Source organism: Rhopilema esculentum, unplaced genomic scaffold (genome assembly GCF_057945365.1).
Source record: "Rhopilema esculentum isolate cy_ngs unplaced genomic scaffold, ASM5794536v1 HiC_scaffold_35, whole genome shotgun sequence".
Classification (NCBI taxonomy): Eukaryota; Metazoa; Cnidaria; class Scyphozoa; order Rhizostomeae; family Rhizostomatidae; genus Rhopilema; species Rhopilema esculentum.
In genome coordinates this window covers 96,201-115,621 of record NW_028300846.1, presented here as the reverse complement: position 1 = coordinate 115,621, position 19,421 = coordinate 96,201, and the positions used below count along the sequence as shown (strand labels likewise).

Genomic DNA, 19,421 nt, shown 5'->3' with positions numbered 1-19,421 from the left:
TAAGAAACGCGTCATCGTACGTGGCAAGCAGTTATGCTTGTGCAGCTTCAAATATTTCACTGGTAATTCCTACCATTTTGATGAACCTTTCTGTTATTATGGCAGTTGTCAAGCTACACGGAGAGATGGAGCCATACGAGATTTTGATCGCAAATTTAGCATTAACCGATCTCCTTGCAGGGCTGTTTTCAATGCCAAGTCTATTCGTCGAGTCTCTCTATGTTGCGAATTTGAAAGATCCTTGCGATTTCGCCAAATTAACCGTAACAGCTTCTATTGCTCTCGGGCAAGTATCATTCTTCCTTATAACCGCAATAGCAATAGAGAGACACATCAAAGTATTCAGTCCGTTTTTTTACAATTCCAAGATCACGTCTCGTCTGCTGGCTAAGTTAGTGATTTGTATGTGGTTTGCTTCTATAGCTATTGTAACTACAAACTTTGTCGCTGACAATGTGTATGTGGCATTTGGAACAGGTTTTGTGACTTGCATTTTTGGCTCAGTTGTCATATCATTTTGCTATTCTAAAATCCTTCTACGTGCATGGCGCATCCGCCGACAAACTGAAGCAGAAGGAATACGATTTGGTCAAGGGAGGATGACAGAAAAGTACAGGAATCTTCTCTTCATTGGCGGGTTAATTTTCATTTCTTTCTTTCTATGTTATTCACCATATGTCGTAAGAAGCCTCTGGAACCTCTTTGAAGTTAAAAACCGATATATGGACTACAGTATATGCTGGGTGTGGTTCTGTATGCTGTTAAACGCATTGGTTAATCCTATAATATCATGCGTTTTTAATCCAAATGTGAAACAGAAGACTACTAAATTATGGACTTGTGCGTTTAGAGGGAGGAATTAGTGGAGGAAAACTGATACATTTTCCAAACAATTTTGTCTTTTTATTGGCATAAATGTTGCTTTGATAATTCTTTAAACATAAAACAGTCAGGAATAGTTTAAAATCTACTAATTGGATACGAACCGTTAGTAACCTGCCTCCTCCTGACTGGTCAATACGTCTTCGGCTATCTGTAACATCAGTTTTTATCAATGGCATCTGCTGAAGCTCGCCTCACCTGAAATTGAAATTGAGATTTTGTCGTGGTGATTAAGGCGCCCAAAAAGGAAACGAAAGGAGAAAGAAGAAAATCAGGCTTAAAATTACGGCACGCTTACAAGATAGGATTAATCTCTAAAGAGGATGACAGTATTGTTTACAAACATTATTTTTACCAAGACTTCTTCTACCTAACATTATTGAAGGTTACCTCCTTGGACCCAGATCACTAGGAAGGGAAGGGAAAATGTGATCCGAAATGATTGGCAACCTACCATACATGTAGAAGCATGTGTAGAAGCAACTTGGAATGAATTAACGTACTGTTGGTCAAGAAACGAGCTACTCGTTTGCTAGGACATTTTGCAACGTCGTTCAGGACATTTTGGAACGTTGTGTCTAAGAAACAAGCCATGCACTAATCCAGGTTTCATGAAATTTGATTTAAAATTACTGTTTAAGGTAGTAAATGAACAACTTAGCCTGTTGAACGCTACTTAATAACAATGAGGTGCATAATTGTAAGCATAACTGATAATATAAAAAGGTGAGGTGTATAATTGTAAGCATAACTTGTGATATGAAAGGTGAGGTGTATAATTGTAAGCATAACTTGTAATATAAAAAGGTGAGGTGTATAATTGTAAGCATAACTTGTGATATGAAAAGGTGAGGTGTATAATTGTAAGCATAACTTGTAATATAAAAAGGTGAGGTGTATAATTGTAAGCATAACTTGTGATATGAAAAGGTGAGGTGTATAATTGTAAGCATAACTTGTAATATAAAAAGGTGAGATGTATAATTGTAAGCATAACTTGTAATATGAAAAGGTAAGGTGCATAATTGTAAGCATAACTTGTAATATAAAAAGGTGAGGTGTATAATTGTAAGCATAACCTGTAGTATGAAATGATGCAAAGAATCAAGAAATTGTTAATATGAGGATACCACGAGACAGGGAGGTATATTTTCGTAGACCTCATGCGATGGCAGGTTTCTGAATAAAAATTAGCGCAAAAATAGTTTCTAGTTAGTGATTTTGAAATCCAAATAATCAAATATGCAATGAAATGTCCAGATAGACACAATTTAGAAGAGGGGCTGAGATTTGATCACTTTTTCAGAGAAAGATAAACCATGGTATTCCTGGCCTTGGTTATTGGCGAGTTGTCACAACTTACTACTGGCCGTGCTGATATGGCACTCACTTCACCCTGAACATCAACGGCATTGACGATAGAATCAGTCATAGGCATGACGCTCGATTTTCGGCTGTGAAATGCACCAAAAGCAATCAAAATCTTTCATTGAACCTAATAATACAAAGTTGACAAATATATTCTCAGCTAGTTTCTCTAGCTGAGAAAGAAAATGAAGACCTTCTATTAAAAATAATGTTCTGAAGTTAAGTATTAATTAAGAAAGTGCCTTTTGCAAATTGACTGATTGAAATGTTCTTTTATGTTATCAAACAATTGTAGGTTGTGTAAAGCGGGGTCTTTCTTTTTCAAAGCGTTTGAATTTGATGCCATCCTTAGAGTAAGCAGACCGACCAAAAAAGTATTAATGCAATATTCATACGCAATTAGCTTTCACGAAAAAAACCTTTGCCGTCAAACCAGTGCAATATTTCGACCAACAAAGTCCAACAACGTTGGACATAAACTGTTGCCTTTTGGCCACCCATATTGGACTCTGTCGATGTTGGATGATGCTGGACAATGCTGGGCGATGTTTGACTTTGATATAAAATGATGGATGTTGTTAGATGATGCAGGAACTATTTGATCACCCTGTCTTAGAAAATGACTTTCGCACAAGAGCAGTTGCAAGAAGGCATTGATTTGTTTGGTAAAAGGAAGCTGCACCTAAAGAAGCAAAAATCGAGAGGAAATTGAATTTTATGTTCTCAATTTACTGTGATCTTCCCAATTAGCCCTCCTTCATCCCCTTATATTTATCTGTTATCTAATCCGAAATTTGGAACAGATTCAGAAGAACCATGGAAAGATTCAGAAGAATAAATTTTCACTTCCTTTTCCATCTGTAAACCTTATTCACAGTACAGAAAACTTTCTTAACAACCTGGTCAAACGTTCTTTACATAGTTTACTTTTGTAAACACTTCAAATTTGGTTGAAATTATGGTAAACCTAATAAAACAACAGCCAAATCCCAATTTTGCTAGCTCCTAGAAACTGTGCATCTACCATTGTAACACAGCGTGTCATTTTGATGTGTTTAGTACAAACTACTTAGTACATTTAGTACATTTTGTTTAGAACACTTTGATTTGATCTCGAATCTGTTTAGTACAAACTACTTTAATTACAAGCTAATTTCATTATAATAGAGTTTTGCCTTGAGAGTATAGGAAAGAAACACACTGTTCAACGCCAACTTCATTATGATTTTGTAGGAAATTTTTATCAATCAGTTTTCTCACAAAAAAGGTTGAAATAGTTAACTTCAAGAGTCAATAACGAACAAGGTAAACAGAATTTTGAAATTTTGTTTGTTCCATATCAACAAAGGCATTCAATATATAGAAAAAATTGGTAGCATAAGCATTTTTAAAGCTCTCCTGGGCAAACACGCAGGATGAAACTTCAAGCAAATAATATGCAAGATTAAAAAACAGAGCTATAATTCATTACGAATGCAATGAAAGATTAGTAGCAACAAAACAAGTCGCAGGACTAGAAAATTTAGATTAGCTACCTAAGCAAGGCTCCACCCTGTAAACAAGAATACATTTTCTGCAAAAACTAAAAAAGGAAAGGCATTGTTTTCAAAACAGGTTACTTCAAGGAAGATCCTTAGAGTAATGCAATATTCATAAAGTAATGCAGTATTCTTAAAGAAACTTAGTATCCTCAGGAAACGTGGTTAACTTAAAAAGCACTTTGGTTAATAGAAAAACGTTTAGCCATCGTTATTTTGAAGGAGAAATAGTAGCACAGAAGACGTCAGAGAACTACTCTACAAAGATTTGCAAGCACTTACCGCCTAATCTTTTAGCTACATCTAAGCGCGCACGAATTTTAAAGGCATCAGTGTCTGAAGTCGTCCCCATTCACAAACACGATTATTTCGATTTTCTAGACTACACCAATCGAATGAGTATAGACGGTTTTTCTCGGATCTGGTCGAAAAGTTGAGTTGCACAACCTCAAACCTTCATCTTTTTGCTCACTGGAAAAAACTTTGCATAACAAGTTTTGCAAAAATATGATACAACCCGAAGATATATCATATTTTGTTTTGAATACCAAGAAAATATAAGAAAAAAGTTTTCGCAAGACTCAAATACTATAGTTGCGAGAAATTAAGGAAAAATTTCCTGATGCTCTCACAAATAATCTATTGCATCACTACATATTATACATTAGCTCATAATCGATAAAAATATTTTACAAACAATCTGCGACTACTCGCATCCACTGCTACCATTACCTAAGCAGTTATGCAATTATATCAACCTGACTGTAGCCATCACATCGTATTCCGAAATCAGCTGTTAGATGCCTCGTTTGGAACAACCTGTCCTTTGTTGGCTTCATATCTGTCCTCGGTCTTCATATCTTCTTCTTTTGATTGGCTATCTGACCGCAGAATGGCTTCGGGGACTTCCTGAGAGTTATCGTCGTCGTTGTCAAATCTTTTCGATCGATTTGATGATGATTTCTTTGACCCAGGCTTCTTCTGTTTTTGACTGTCACGTTTTTGTTTATTGTTTCGTTCGTGGTTAGATTTGTCTGGGAATCAGAGGAAAGGCAATGATTATCACGCATGCCTAATTAAGCAATACCTGAAGTCACATACAACTACCACCAGACAGTGTTGCATAGTATTTCTAATAAGAGGAAAAATGATGACATCATAACAATGTATGGTTAGAATTTTTGAAGACCACACAACCTGAAAGAGCGCCATACAAAACTTAGAAAGACGTGGGGGGACACTCTGCTTTTTCCGGTTTTGTGGAGCCCTTGAAGTCTACGTTATTTCTACTGAAAACATCAAAGTCCAATTAAATACAAAAAGGCTCCCCCCCCCCCCCGTTAAACCGAGTACAAACTTCAAATTATAATGATATGATAGAGAGGAATATGTAGCTAATTGGCGGCAAAATAAAGTTTTAAAACAAGTATTTTTTGAATTTTTTTTTTCAGATTGTGTGTACCGTTGTTTGGAACTCAAAACTTCTGAAGACATATTCTCACTACATATTAAAACTAAAAATATGAAAAATAAATCAAACATTTATTGCTTGAAATTTTGTAACCGTATGCGGATTTCACACAAATTGAAAGCGGTGGATGGGATCAAATCTTTCCACGATAGAACGACAAAATCTGCAAATGGGAATTAGCTCCAAAGAAAGGGCTAGACAGAGAATCTACACATTTCCTATATTGTGTCAGCTTCCCATTAAAAGAAACTAAGTACAAAAAGTATTTGAGCTCATCAATGAAATATTAAATTTGATTGGGAAAGCTTTAAGATGCTAGATGGACACTCTTAAGTACAACACATGAGATCATTCATGTGACCTTTAGCGATGGGTTGTGAAACATTCAGTATCAATCCGTGATCTTAGGAGATGCGCTGTGAATCACCCAGTATCATTTACGTGACCTTCAGAGGTGGGTTGTGAAACATCCAGTATCATTCACCTGACCTGTGCTCCTTTAGAGATCTATCCCCTATTAGAGTCTTGATACATCAATTATCGGGGAGATAGGGCTAGATAAGGAACTGTAAATTGGCTTAAAGATGACGTATCTGAATCTGGCTAATGAAGATAACTTGTAGTGTTCATAATAACCTTTTGCTGAATCATTTATCAGTGTGATTAAGTTATAAGCCTAATGTTTACTAACATGAGAAAACACGTCGACCTAGATCAGTTTCTCATGATTGTCAAAAACCAATCACCATAATAGAAATAGAAACATCAAATAGTTTCAATCATCCTTCACACAAAACATGATTAGCAGAATCCTACTTTGAGAAACTAGAAGATTAAGCTTCCGAATCCTGGGCAAAAAGTCTATATTTGGGGTTTTGGAAACACGTGTCTGGTTTATGATGAATATCGGAAAGCAATAGAAATCTTTTTGTCTTAATTCTTTGTTAGCTGATGAACACGTTTAACGTTAAGTCGATCAGCTGGTAGACATCCTTTGGTGCCATTACGGAACGTTTTGACAAAAGCATAAGAATATCAAGCACGGTCTGGTCAGTCATATCGAATCTGTGCTGGCCTGCTCGCATGGACAATAGGCCCGCAACTATTTATACATGCTTCATTCAGCTTTATTGTAAATAGCAGGTACGAAAATTAAAATACTTTCTGGAGATCACACGTAGCGTGAGATCCAGGCTTCAAGTTGCAGAGTTGCAACTTAGAACCGTCCTGTTTTATACACAAAAGCGTATACAGCTCGGCCTATACGGCGTCAAGCCCTTCATGACAGACTAACAAACATTTTCGGAAATGGTTTCGTGCATTTGAAGCGTGGGTATGCGATAAAGGTTGGGAGTCAATCAATCCAAATAGACATCCTCCGTTTGTCTCTTGGCATTGGAGATAAATAAAAAAATTTAGCATGCCTCACACCTAATCCCCTTAATCATGGTAAAAAGCGAAAGCGTATCATTGAAATGAAAAAAATAGTCAAAGTTTATGTCCTAAACATTCCAAAATAAATTCTGATTGCCAATGAGTCACCCTCCGCAGACATAATCTTTTCTATGCAACTCTCTGACACGAAATAGCAATTAAAAAACTAGGCTTTCACTTTCATTCTACTTAGAAATTTGGAGTACGAGCAGCCTTTTTATTTTTTGGTCTTCCAACTTCTGACGTTGACATAGAAAACCTAAAACTAAAACATTCGATTCTGCTATCGGGTGGCATTTACTGGAAAACCCAGACTGTGCAAAAAACTATAATGGCGACATGTCTCGGATTATTGGTAAAGCCCGATCGTCGTCCATTCTAGCAGTTCTGGAATCTATGTACATAAGCATGAAGAAACCGCTACTGTGTAGACAAAAGGAGTTCGTTTTCACCTTAGGACTCCATTGGTAACATTTTAATAGGCAAGCGTAATTGATTGAGCAACCTCAATAGTCATGTGCTCACGTTTCTGATTGGCCTATCTCGATCCAAAACTGGGTATATATATATATATGCTATAATTTCGTTGCAGACTTCTCGTTACAGAGTAAAAATTTTTATGACCTTATTCGTCATAATTCTTCAGTAGTTCCTAAATAGTGACGAGAGACTTCCATGTTAGGTCATTGAAGGTTGAGAGTCTCGTGAATTAATATTTGTGTGCTGATATCAATCCATTTCACCCTCAGTCAAATTGAATCTGCATAAAGCGAGAATACTTAAACGGTCAAAAAAAGCACTTTGCTATGACAAAAACGTAAGTAAAGAGCTCATACCCGAGTTTTGTTCGAAAGAATCACCATTTATACAGACGTCAACAACCTTAGGTCGTTTATTTGCTTGGCTTTCATATCCGTCTTCTTCATACATGCTGTTTTCCCTCTTTAATTCCTTGGATACTTCTTCCTGCTTCGGTGATATTGGTTTTTGTAAATTTTGCTGTTCAGCTTCGAACGCTGGAATCTCCCCCTGTAAAAAAATTGACAACTCCTGAAAAGGGTCAGTACAACCATGCTTTATTGCATTGTCCATGGAGTGAGATTATCAAGGTGTCAGTATCTGTAAAAATCTGGAGCAGAAAAATTCCCTCTCTCTGCGGATAATTCTGACGTGTAATGCAAATTTAAGGACAGCATTTCTGATAGGAGCGGGTACTTTCTATGCAATTAAGCGGGGTAGTGAATTTCCAATATTTTGCCCTCATTCAATATCATTTTTTCTGTGCTTTAAGTCATTGTTGTTTGCTAAAGTAATAATATTTGCCTGTTATGAATATTGTAAGTGCCATTTACAAAGGGAACTCAATGACTTTTTGTCGTTACTCTTTGCTGAATGCAGCAAAGATAATTTCCTCGTTGTCTAGTTGTAGGTTCATACCTTGTTATAAAGTACATTATCGAGAAGATTCAATTTCCATGTTTAACACTTTTTTATAAAAACGCTGGTATTATTCCTCCTGTTCTGACAACTTTAAGAAAGTGCCTCTATTTCTCTTGATTTGTTTAAACTTATCTGCTATTTTTATCTTTTATATAAAATTTATATTTCATACTTGAATCTTTCAAAGAGCGTTGCCCTTCACTATCAGCTGATTTTTAAGAGGCCATCCGATAAAAAACATTGACTAAAATCTGTAAAATTTAAATTAAAAAGCCATTTAGGTTGATTTAAGTTTATGGCGATGATTTTCACCTTAAAGAAAATAAACCTTCTATATTACCTAAACGAAGTAGTGCTTACCTCTGGATCGTCAATTTCTGGTGCCACTGGCAGAAAGTACAAGTTATCCGCTTCTTCATCTTCATCGCTGAAAAGTTAATTTTGTCCACATTTGGAAATGGCTTTTTGATTTAGAAACATCCACATTTTTGAAGAAAACAATTTTTGAATTTCGTTGCTTTTGAAATTTAAAAAAAATCATCAATAATCCGTTAAGCATACAGGTTCGATAATTTTTAGGCTGTTTCTCCTACTGTCATAAGGAGAAATTAACATATAATCAGGTACGTTAAGACCAAAAACCGAGAATCAAGACATTGGTAATATTATTCATTAGAATTCCTTAGAAAGGGCTGTCGATCAATTCCGATCTGAGATCAGTTTATGTAAAATCAAGAACTCCCGATTATTTATTGCTTTAAAAAACAACTAGAGGAGTACTTGAAGAGCTGACAACTTCGTCATACTAAATACAACCCTCTGGAAGAACAGCATTTTAGACTGTAATTATACTTTAATTCAACTAATGGATCCATACTCATTTAAGATTGTACTAGGGTAGCTGAAAGGTTGCATTTTGTCTAAAGAAATAATATTATTAATGACAAATCTGAAGACGGAAAGCAGTTGTTTTCTTCGATGGAGACTTCAGTGACGTAACAGGCTACAGAACGCTGACTAATCAGACACAGCGTCATTCTATAGCCGACAAGTGGCAAGCAATAATAGTTCTGTACATGCATACAGCATGGATTTCGTTTTTTTACCTTCTTCAACTTTTATTCATTCACGACAAGCGTTCAAAAGGAAGTTTTTAATCAAGATGATTGTTAAGAACTATATTAGATGTAAAACATGATAGTTACATTACAAGGGCATTCCACTAAAGCCACGTCACGGAACAAACCTAGGTTAGGTGTATATCTTGTGTTCAGATAAGAACTCTTTCCGTGTCACATAACCTGGCCTTTATTTCAATTCAATTTCTGCCCACATATTCTTTAATCTGATATACACTGGCAGAGATATTATCTTATACAAAAAGCTAAAGCAAAACATTATTTATGAAAATTCTTTCTGTAAGAGTATCTAATTGCTGTGAGCTAGAAATAACGAACAGATATCAACAGTGCGCACAAATTTGCAACCACAACAATTTGGGATGCATGTGACCCATTTTAATCATTGCTGACAGCTGCAGGCGATGCATGCGCAAATGGTTGATGATTTTTGCAGCACAGAATATCATGTTTGCTTCTTCATCGCGCGCAAAAATCTTGCCTTGTGAAAAAGTTGTTGTAACTTAACTATGAAAAACTCGCACAGAACAACGAAAAAAAACTTAAATTCGAATCAGAGTTATATTTCAGAAACAAGTTCCAATTGCAGCTATTTCTAGAAGGATTTCTGGGGCAAAGTAATTCTGCCAGGTGATCGTTTTCTAGGTTCCCTTATATTAGAGATGCAATTCTAGGTGGAAAATGACGTCAAACCTGCTGCAGTAAAACGGCTTTTCAACGGTAACAACATCAACATCAACATCGTCAATGAGCTGCCTTTCTGTAATGTTCTCGATTTTGTCTTCATCTTCCTTTGAAAATCAATCAAGAAACATCATATAAACTTGATAATAGTCCAAATACTAAGAATAAAAGCCTGCATTGCTCAAATGAAGAAGGGAACGTACTTCTCCCAGATTACAATTTTATCAACTTAATGGTAGGACAATCAAACGAATTGAAGGCTTGAAATGCGTTGCAATATTTAGTTGGTTTAAAAATAATAGTACAAGCTTAAAGTACTATATTGTAAAAAAAATACAATTATAATTTCAAATTGAGTAGAGTGTGAGGGTATTCTTCACATCAATTTTTCTTTAGTTTAATATACATTGATTTTAGCAGTTGCAAATTTCAAATGCGAAGGCTACTTGCCCTTCCATAATTCAAATCTTCCAAATAAAATGTCTGTTATGTAAACGAGTTTAAACTTAGAGCAAAGAGGCTCTTACAATATCGAATTCACTTTCTCTTTCTTCGTATTCAACGTTTTCATCAAGCTCTTTGAAATCTGGAGCAAAAGCTGACCAATTTTCCTACAAAAAAAGGAAAAATCAAGATAAAAAGACACATTAGTTCGTCAATTTTTGAGTGGCATTTTAGTATTTAAAAGAAAAAGACTAAAATCCACCATATTTTTAAGGCAAAATGAACTTATTGGTCATGCAAGCAAGATATGATTCCAACTGTGTTCTATTTGAACGAAAATATTCTGATTTCAATGAAGAACTAAAATGCAAAATATGAAATCTTAATTATTTACCACATGCGTTTGAGACCAAATGGATACAAGTCCACTTGCCACTGAGCAGATTATTGGGCGTATAGGGTGCCACTGTGAAAAAGAAAGAGAGATTTTGGCATCTACAGGTTAGCGAACGCAAATTTTGATAAAGGATAAAAAGGGCTGGAATATCATGAGGGAAAATGTGTCCTTGTTATAAAAAGAAGTCTTTATTTTTGGCAGCCGCGAAGGATGAAACTAACACAACTAGTCAGCAACATGTTTGTCCGTAGTATCATATGCAGAATAGCGTAACATCATGAAAGGTCACTGTCAAGAGGGAAATTAGGCTCCAGAAGTAACTGAAGAAATATCAGCGTGAAAACAGAGACATTAGTGTGACTGAAGAAAAATAAGCAAAAAGCGTCAAGAAATAATATCTCTGGCCACAAAGCTACAAATGAAATGAATAAATTCAAGAGTGACTTCAGATGAAATCTTCAAACTGACCACGACATCCAAAAGCAGCTCTCCTTTCGTCCCGTTTAATATTTTGACCAGCGTGCCAGCGCTTCTTTCCCATATGTACAAAGAATGCTGTCTAGATGAGCCTGTATGAAAATATCTTTGGTTAATATCCCAAATTAAAAGAGAGCTGATGACATTTCTAAAGACCACGATGAAGTTTTACACTTCAAAAAGCAATGCCCCAGACATAAAAGAAATCTTAAGTTTCTGAAAATTTGAATGGTAAAAAAACTAAATTTGTACGAATTTTCATAAGTTTGTGTCATGAAATTTTTTTTCAGAAATGTCGAAAGTTTGAATTATCAAAATTCCTCAGTTAGTTTAATCATGAAGGAAAATTTAATGCCCGCCTTAAAAAAAATTTGACAAACAAGACAGTCGCATTGTTCGGGTTTGAATGCATCCATCAAAATATTTATAAGATTTGAAACATCAAATTCAGTTTTTTAACTTTATTAAGAGTCACAGAAGAAGGGGTATGAACTCAAAAATCCAATGCTTGCCAGTTATTTATAAAAAACCCCAACAGAACATTTTTATGCACTTTTACCTGCAACTATATAATCACCATCACCAGAAAAACAGCATTTCTTCCAAAGAGTTCTGGAAAAGCACAAATTGCAATGAAAGAATGGAGTTACATTTCAAATACGTAGGAGACACAATCTTGCTATGTTGGAAGTATGCTTTTGGAATAACTTTGTTTCGAAGTGCTCAGTTGTAGCACCCGTAAAGTGAGGCAGTAACGAAAACGAGGCTCGTAGAGTAAGTCTAGAACTTTATAACACAGTGACTCTAAACAGAAGGAATTTCTAGGAACTTCTAGAAGAGAAGTATTCAAAACTAATACAATTCGTTCCTTTTACAAAATATCTAAATCTTTTCGAGAAAAAAGATTTTCTGCTCAATCGAGAAAAATGAAATCAGGAAACATTTAGTGAAAAAACATTTCTGAATTAACATAATTGACTCAATAATGGAATGAACTCGACAAATTGACTCAATAATGGAATAGGCTCGACAGGTTAACAATAACTTGGTTGTCTGACCTGTTCACCAAATCTTGTAATTTTTGAATTGGCTCTGGTTCTGTTGCCTCGTTACATTTCAAAACCATCTCTCGATCGAAAACACGTATCACACGGTCTTGCGAATTCACTAAAAACGAGCTGCAATAAACAGAAACGGCAGTAAAGATCTTGGAAAAGCAAAATCAACGAAATAACACTGAGCTAAAACATAGGCTCGAATGTACTGTACTGTACTGTACTGCACTGCACTGTACTGTACTGTACTGTACTGCACTGCACTGCACTGCACTGCACTGCACTGTAGTGTACTGTACTGTACTGTACTGTACTGCACTGCACTGCACTGCACTGCACTGCACTGCACTATACAGTACAGATCCTTATGTACAAACAATTATGTACTATAATGCACAATTATGTACTATAATGTACGAAAATAGAACGGTACCTTCCTCGCCTTGAAAATTCGATAGATTTAATGGCAGTATTTGCACTTGTTGCACTTGCACTGCATCGAAATGAGGCTATTACCTAGAATAAACACACAATTGCCGTTAAAAACTTTAAAATGACATTTCAAAAAGTAGAAATCAAATAGTTTACAGGTTACACAAAGCATTCCCATTCTCTACAACCTAAAAGCAATCAAAAGCAGACTTTCGTGAACAGCAAGCCCAATAAAAATCCGGGATGCCACCAAAGCAATAGGTTCTAGCTGGGGCGACAATAGCATGCAACAACAGCAAAAGGAGCGCAGATTGGTGACAAATTTTTAATGTTTGGCGCCATTTCCACACGGAAAGAAAAATAGGCCTGGTTGCTCGAACAATGAAACTGAAAGGAAATCTTAGTTCTAGTTTTGTGAACCTTACGGTGACTATTCTGAGAAAAGGTGGGAGCGTATGTAATTTCTGGAACGGGCTGGTAAATGGGGAATATATAGCTAAAAACTGGGCATCTTCAAAAGCCTTTTTGAGCTACGTGCATCCTTAGTTGTCAAATCTCAAGTAAGAATCTTGATAAAATTAAAAATTGATACAACTTTGAGGCAGAAATTAGCTTTTCAGCTATCAGGACCATGTAGTAAAGGAAATTACTTAAACAGATTGCACAAGATTCTATAGTGAAACCTTTGCATAATTCGGTGTCTTTTAGTACTTTATGATTCAACTTTAACGCAGAGATACTTATTTCACAATCACCAAGATTTTGCATTCAACTTTTACGACAAACAAATAACTACCGACGGCTTCTCCACAGCATAAGGGTGTCCCAGCCCAACCCAACCCAACCCAACCCAACCCAACCCAACCCAACCCAACCCAACCCAACCCAACCCAACACAACACAACCCAACCCAACAGCAACCCAAACTTTGGCACACCCCTGAAGATTACACAGTCACTAATATCAACATACCTCAAGAGTAGCAGTATCTACAACTGATATCTGTAAGAGAACAAAAACATGCAAGCTAAAAATAGCCAACTATATACAGTGGAACTCCGTTAATACGGCCACCGACGGGCCACCAAAAATTGGCCGTATCAGGGTGGCCGTATTAACGAGGAAGGGTTAAATTTTGGAGTCTAAGGGGTAGAAATTAATAATAGCATCCTAACGAACTTTTCTTTTAAATCTACATCTGGAAATGTAGATAAAGTTATAAAAAAACATGTTAAATAACTAGTCCACAAACAAAACGAAACGGAAGTCCTAGGTACTTGGGCCTTAATCAACAAATCATGTTCATGATTTTGGAAAAAAATCGGTGACTTTTGACTGGTTCTGTCTGCGTTCCAGCCAATAATTTATTGCGAGCAATCACACCTAAAAGGGCGTCTGCTGTGTCATTGTTTCCTTTTGATTCGAGGAAACATAATACATCTTCAAGGCAAGATGTTGCCTCACGGTACAAATAGCCGTATTAACGGGGTGGAAAGAATCCGGCTGTTTGGGATCGCAAAATGTGGCCGCTGGCCGTATTAACGGGAGGCCGCATTAACGGGTTTTTTTATGAGACTATGTGTGGCCGTTTTACCGGGCCAAACAAATGTGGGCGTAATAACGAGGTGACCGTATTAACGAAATGGCCGTAAGGCGGGGTCCACTGTAATTACAATCCCTCACCAGGTTTATTAAGACCAGTGATGAAATCTTACCAAATTTATTGGCAAAAATTCATACAATCAAAATTCAATCGCCCCTCAAGCAATGTTACTGACAGCATTACGGCACATGATGTTGGCATGCCCAATTTCGCGATTATCCTTAACAATTAATACCTAACAACATTGCTTGGAGGAGAGGGAAGATTGAGAGGGAGGATGGACGTAGTTTGTTTGAATTTTAGTCAAAACTACAAAAAGGTTAGCTAGTCATTTCGATACATTTCCATGAAGTGCTCGTGTCATTATACTTCAGACAACTATTGGAAGTGCAATCATACAATTTTTGTGAACGATTGTAGAAAGTAGATTTAATTGCCAAACGACAAATACCCACTGAGATGAAAATGTTCCCCACAAAAAAATGTAACTACAGATACAAGTATAGTTGGATCAAAGTATGAAAAATTTGAAAGATTGAAACGTCCATATTTAGGGGACCACCATGATTTAAAATGTATTTGTGGCGATCAGAGGTAAAGATGCAAAAATCAGTAGAGAAGATTGATATTTCTTCACTGGAACATATTTCTTTTGGTATTTCACAAGACAGCATTAGTGAGCAAGGAAATATTCAAAATTCACGGAGCAAATCTAAATAAATATTTCACAAGCATAACGAAACACATTCATGAATCAATATTGTATCACATTTGGCAGACAGCCAAAATAACAATATTCTAAAGTATCAAATTCAAAAGAGAACAAACCTTTCCCTTCGCATTTCCTGTGAATATATACTCTCCTTTTCTGTCAAACGCAGCAACTATGTTTTGTTCACACTGCAAAAACAAATGGTTTAAGACCAACAAACATCTAGTTTGTTTACTTCTATGGAAATATTTAAGCAATCGACCAACTACAATCCCGAACAAAAATGTTGAGACAAAATGAAATTTTTGTAATTTTCCACTTTACTTTGCCCATGTAAATGCGAATCCCCTACTTTCACCGCGAATCAATGTTGGATTTTTAGTTCTATCATTTTTGCTTCAAAATCATGCATTCAACATTGAAAATGAAGATAAATTGAAAACCTACTGAAAGATTCTGGCAGTAAGATTTGTTAGAATATGAACCATCATTTAAATGGATAACACACAATCTTGCAACATTAAAGTTCCACAAGGTTCACCATTGAGCTCACTTTTTATAGAAAACGAGTCATTTTTGATAGTTGTTATGACACAATTCTGTATGCATTGAGACTGTTAGACAGACACAATCAAGACTTAAAAATTTTCATAGGAAATTCAATTCTACATGCAAAGTTAATAAAGTTACATTAATAGTATCAATTCAATTGCTTTTCATCTTGTATCCTTCAATACAGCCTAATTGAACAAATATCAACCAAATTGATTAAACAATAACCAATAACAATATAGGCTTCTTATTATATCTATAAAGTAGGTGGTACATATTCATATCACATACCTCTCCTCCAACTGGAAGTACATGATTTTCTCCATCAATTTCAACTAATACAGGCTGATGTTTCATTGGACAAACAAGGAATTTTTTACTAAAAGGAAACATGAAAAAACGATATAGTGGACCAATAAGTTGTTAAAAATGTAAAAAGTACTTTTAAAAAGGAAATTTTTATAAAATAGACAATTACAAAGCTACCCTTAAGCCCAATGCAAACTCAAAAATTTACCATAGTTTATTGATTGCTTATGTCACATATAAAAATTGATCATCTCTTTACTGACATTGCTTCTTCAATGTCTGCAGTACCACTTTGCAGTTAAAGAATGAAGAATCAAATCTTACTTATTGCGGGGATGGAATTGAACTTTGTGGATTGCTGATGGAAATCTGTATCTATGTTCACAATCACCAGAGAGGACATCCCAAACAGCTACATTCCAGTCTGTAGAAGCACTCAGTAATTTTTTTCCATTACGACTCCAACTGCAATGTAACATTTACCATATTTTTTAGCCAAATAATTGAAAATTCATAGAAGGAATGTGATAGAAATACCAAGTGCATAATCAAACAAGTTGACACAAGAAACATGATGTGCAGACTTTCTCATTTGATTATAGTAAGCAGGAGACAGATCACATGTCAAGTATATAGCATTTGATTAATTAAGGATACAAGTTTAAACAATTAATAATCTAAACATATTTCCATAAAATTTCCAATACCAGAAAACCACATTATGACATCTAGTTCATGCCTCCTATTTGACTCCATTTTATTGAAATTTTCAGGACTTGTTTTAATTTTTGCAAATATATCTCAACTGCTGTTTTCAAATTATACAGGTCTGGTCATTCGTAATATACAGGACTTTTACATGGGGAACAACTAGTAATCTCCAGGAGGGCAATTTGTAGGTGAATATGAATAGAAACAAAGGAAAAAATAGATTTCAAGAAGAGCAATTTGTTTTTTAGAGCAATTTAGGAGAACAATATGTACCTCCTCTGTAGCATTTGAAAAAAGCATAGAAGGGGGGGGGGGGGGGGGGGGGAGCCAGAGCTCTCCTCAAATTGCTAGGCCTGAATAAATTAGGCTAAAATTTACAGCTGACTGTTTGAGGTTTTTGTGATTTTCTTTACTTAACACTGAATATATTTATTTTCTTCCTCTTCTTTAATTTGTCACTTTCACATGCATCATTGCTAAAAGCCCTTAATACTTTAGGTCAAACTGCTTGAATAATTGATTTTTGAATCATTGGCAAATAAAATACAGATGGTAGCCCAGATACAGAAATTACTAAACAAGCAAATAATAATTCCACATCTCAAAAAATTTTGGTGCATAAAGAGGCATTAAAAGCGTGGCTGGGAGCCTCAAACAACTATGCATGCACAAATCAGGGTTAAGGGAGGTGAAAAGATTTATATGAATTTAATAGGTGGCAGTCTGAGACATAGATAGAGGGGGTCCAAGGGGGATCACCCCCTGTAAAGCTAAAGAGTACTTTATTAGAAAAAATTTCTGGTCTTGTCAAAAATATAAATGGTTGACCATTTTTCATCTAAGTACTACGTGGGAAAGAATTTTAAAGGTGAATATAATGATTTCTTCCATTGTTTGAATCAGAATGGCAATCCCTTAAAATAAGGTAAAGTAGTAATACTTAAAACTGCCTTTATTGGGGAAGAAAACCTGAAATCGTTCATGTCCTGTTGAAATTCAGATCTGGCAAGAATACGTGGAAGAGCAAAACTGAATTCAATCAATACATAACAGATTACAGTTCCTGGTCAGAAATACTCGAGCTATTGTCAGAATTGTAAAATATGTCAGAATTATATTGCTTTCAGGGAACAATTATGTTTTGACAGGAAATCAGTTATTACACTTAACATGCTAATTGGCGACTTAGCTGAAAGAGGAGAAGCTAAATTGAAAGGAGCACATAGCCAAAAGCCAAACATCACTTCCAAAATTTGGAAAAATCAAATTGTGGCCAAAAGTGCTAATCAAATAACAAGGGAAAAGATTAACCATTATGTGACCATGGGAAATTGATGTTAACAGAAAACTGCAAAAACACCTGTTTGCCCGTGTGATGAAAAGCACAGTTAGTACATTTAATTTTCATGTGTGCAGGTGGGTGCGATCACACGGGCTAAACGAAAAGACTGGCTTATTATATTTTTGCTGGAAAATCTAAATTTCTAGCCCCTTCTTTTGAATCTTCCTATCTATGCTGCTGATGGAATTGAATACAATATTCAAGATTTGTTATTAAAAAGTCTTATGACTTCTTGAACAAATGCAGAAACAAACAAACCTCACTGAGCATACAGGATGCACATGTGCATTATAAACTTTTGCAATTCCTCTAGTTAAAAAGTCCCAGACAACCAGGCGCCCGTCATTGCAGCCAACAGCCAAGAGAGAGCCAGTTCTGTTGAAAGCACAAGTTAAAGCAGCACTTATTGAGTCAAGGGTACCATCGAATTCCTGTAATAAAGATGCCAATATGGTAACATTTTCATTGATGATTAAGAACAATTGTAGAAAGAAAGAACAAATTCAGAAATTTATATGGTAATAAAAACAGAAGGATATCATTAATTAAAAACTCACCTCAGGATAACTTTGACCAAATGATTCTGCAAAATGAAAGTTTAGACCCATCAGACCGACAAAAAAGTGTTACATGATAAAGAAGTTTGATCACTTACTTTAGCTGACATAGATAATCTTAACTGCAAGATACTTGTTTTATGCACATTAGAACATTTTCAGTAACTGTGATACTAGTATGAAATACTAGTGCAGTTTCGCACCTCTTGGAAGCTGGTTCGTATCTAAACCTTTACGTATGGTTTGTATGAGATTACATTGAAAGTTTGGAATAAAAATATGCACTGCTCACAACCAGCTTATACTCAATACCTACTATTTTGGCGCCAATTGTAAAAAAGCTAAATATTCTTTTACTTTCTAAAACAAATATAACTTACGTATAAGCTCAAGGTCCGTCATTTTCTTGACCTTCAAAACTTAACAGTAGAATAACAAAATTCACCTTCCAAACACAAACAATTCACTCTATATTTAAGCCTTTAAAGATTTTGTTGTAGTTGTTGCACACCTGGCCGGGCATCTTCCCATAACGAGGTCATTTCATAATGGATTCCAACTTGTAAACATGTCTTATGTTATGGATCAGGTTCGGTATAGGACACCTAGGTATGAAACTAGCTAGAGGACAGAGTTACAAGAAAAATGGCAGTGTTGTTGCAATATTATTGTCTAGCCAAAATTTGAATAGCTTTAGCAAACGCAGAATAAATTCCAGGGCTTTTTTACGAGAAAAATATTGGGAAATTTGTTAAGGCAAAAAAATTGAAGTAGAAATCTTTCTTGATTTCTTAGTACTTTTGTAACTGCATGAACAGTGGTGAAACATACCAATTCATTTATGGGAAAGGGTATATATTTGATATGTGGACAA

General features: G+C 35.5%; 1 protein-coding gene across 1 annotated transcript; it reads right to left on the bottom strand.

The window, feature by feature from the left end:
* Positions 1-2,411: 2,411 nt before the first annotated feature.
* LOC135684611 (retinoblastoma-binding protein 5 homolog) lies at positions 2,412-19,376 on the bottom strand. The gene is made up of 17 exons (XM_065200244.2): positions 18,928-19,376; positions 18,548-18,573; positions 18,249-18,421; positions 16,262-16,402; positions 15,920-16,007; positions 15,193-15,264; positions 13,734-13,763; positions 12,763-12,845; positions 12,333-12,452; positions 11,834-11,886; positions 11,266-11,366; positions 10,795-10,866; positions 10,484-10,567; positions 9,966-10,063; positions 8,494-8,560; positions 7,530-7,722; positions 2,412-4,822 (listed from the first exon to the last, which is right to left on the bottom strand). The coding sequence occupies exons 1-17, from the start codon at positions 18,947-18,949 to the stop codon at positions 4,578-4,580; spliced, it is 1,668 nt and encodes a 555-aa protein (XP_065056316.2). The 5' UTR covers positions 18,950-19,376; the 3' UTR covers positions 2,412-4,577.
* Between the last annotated feature and the right edge of the window lie 45 nt (positions 19,377-19,421).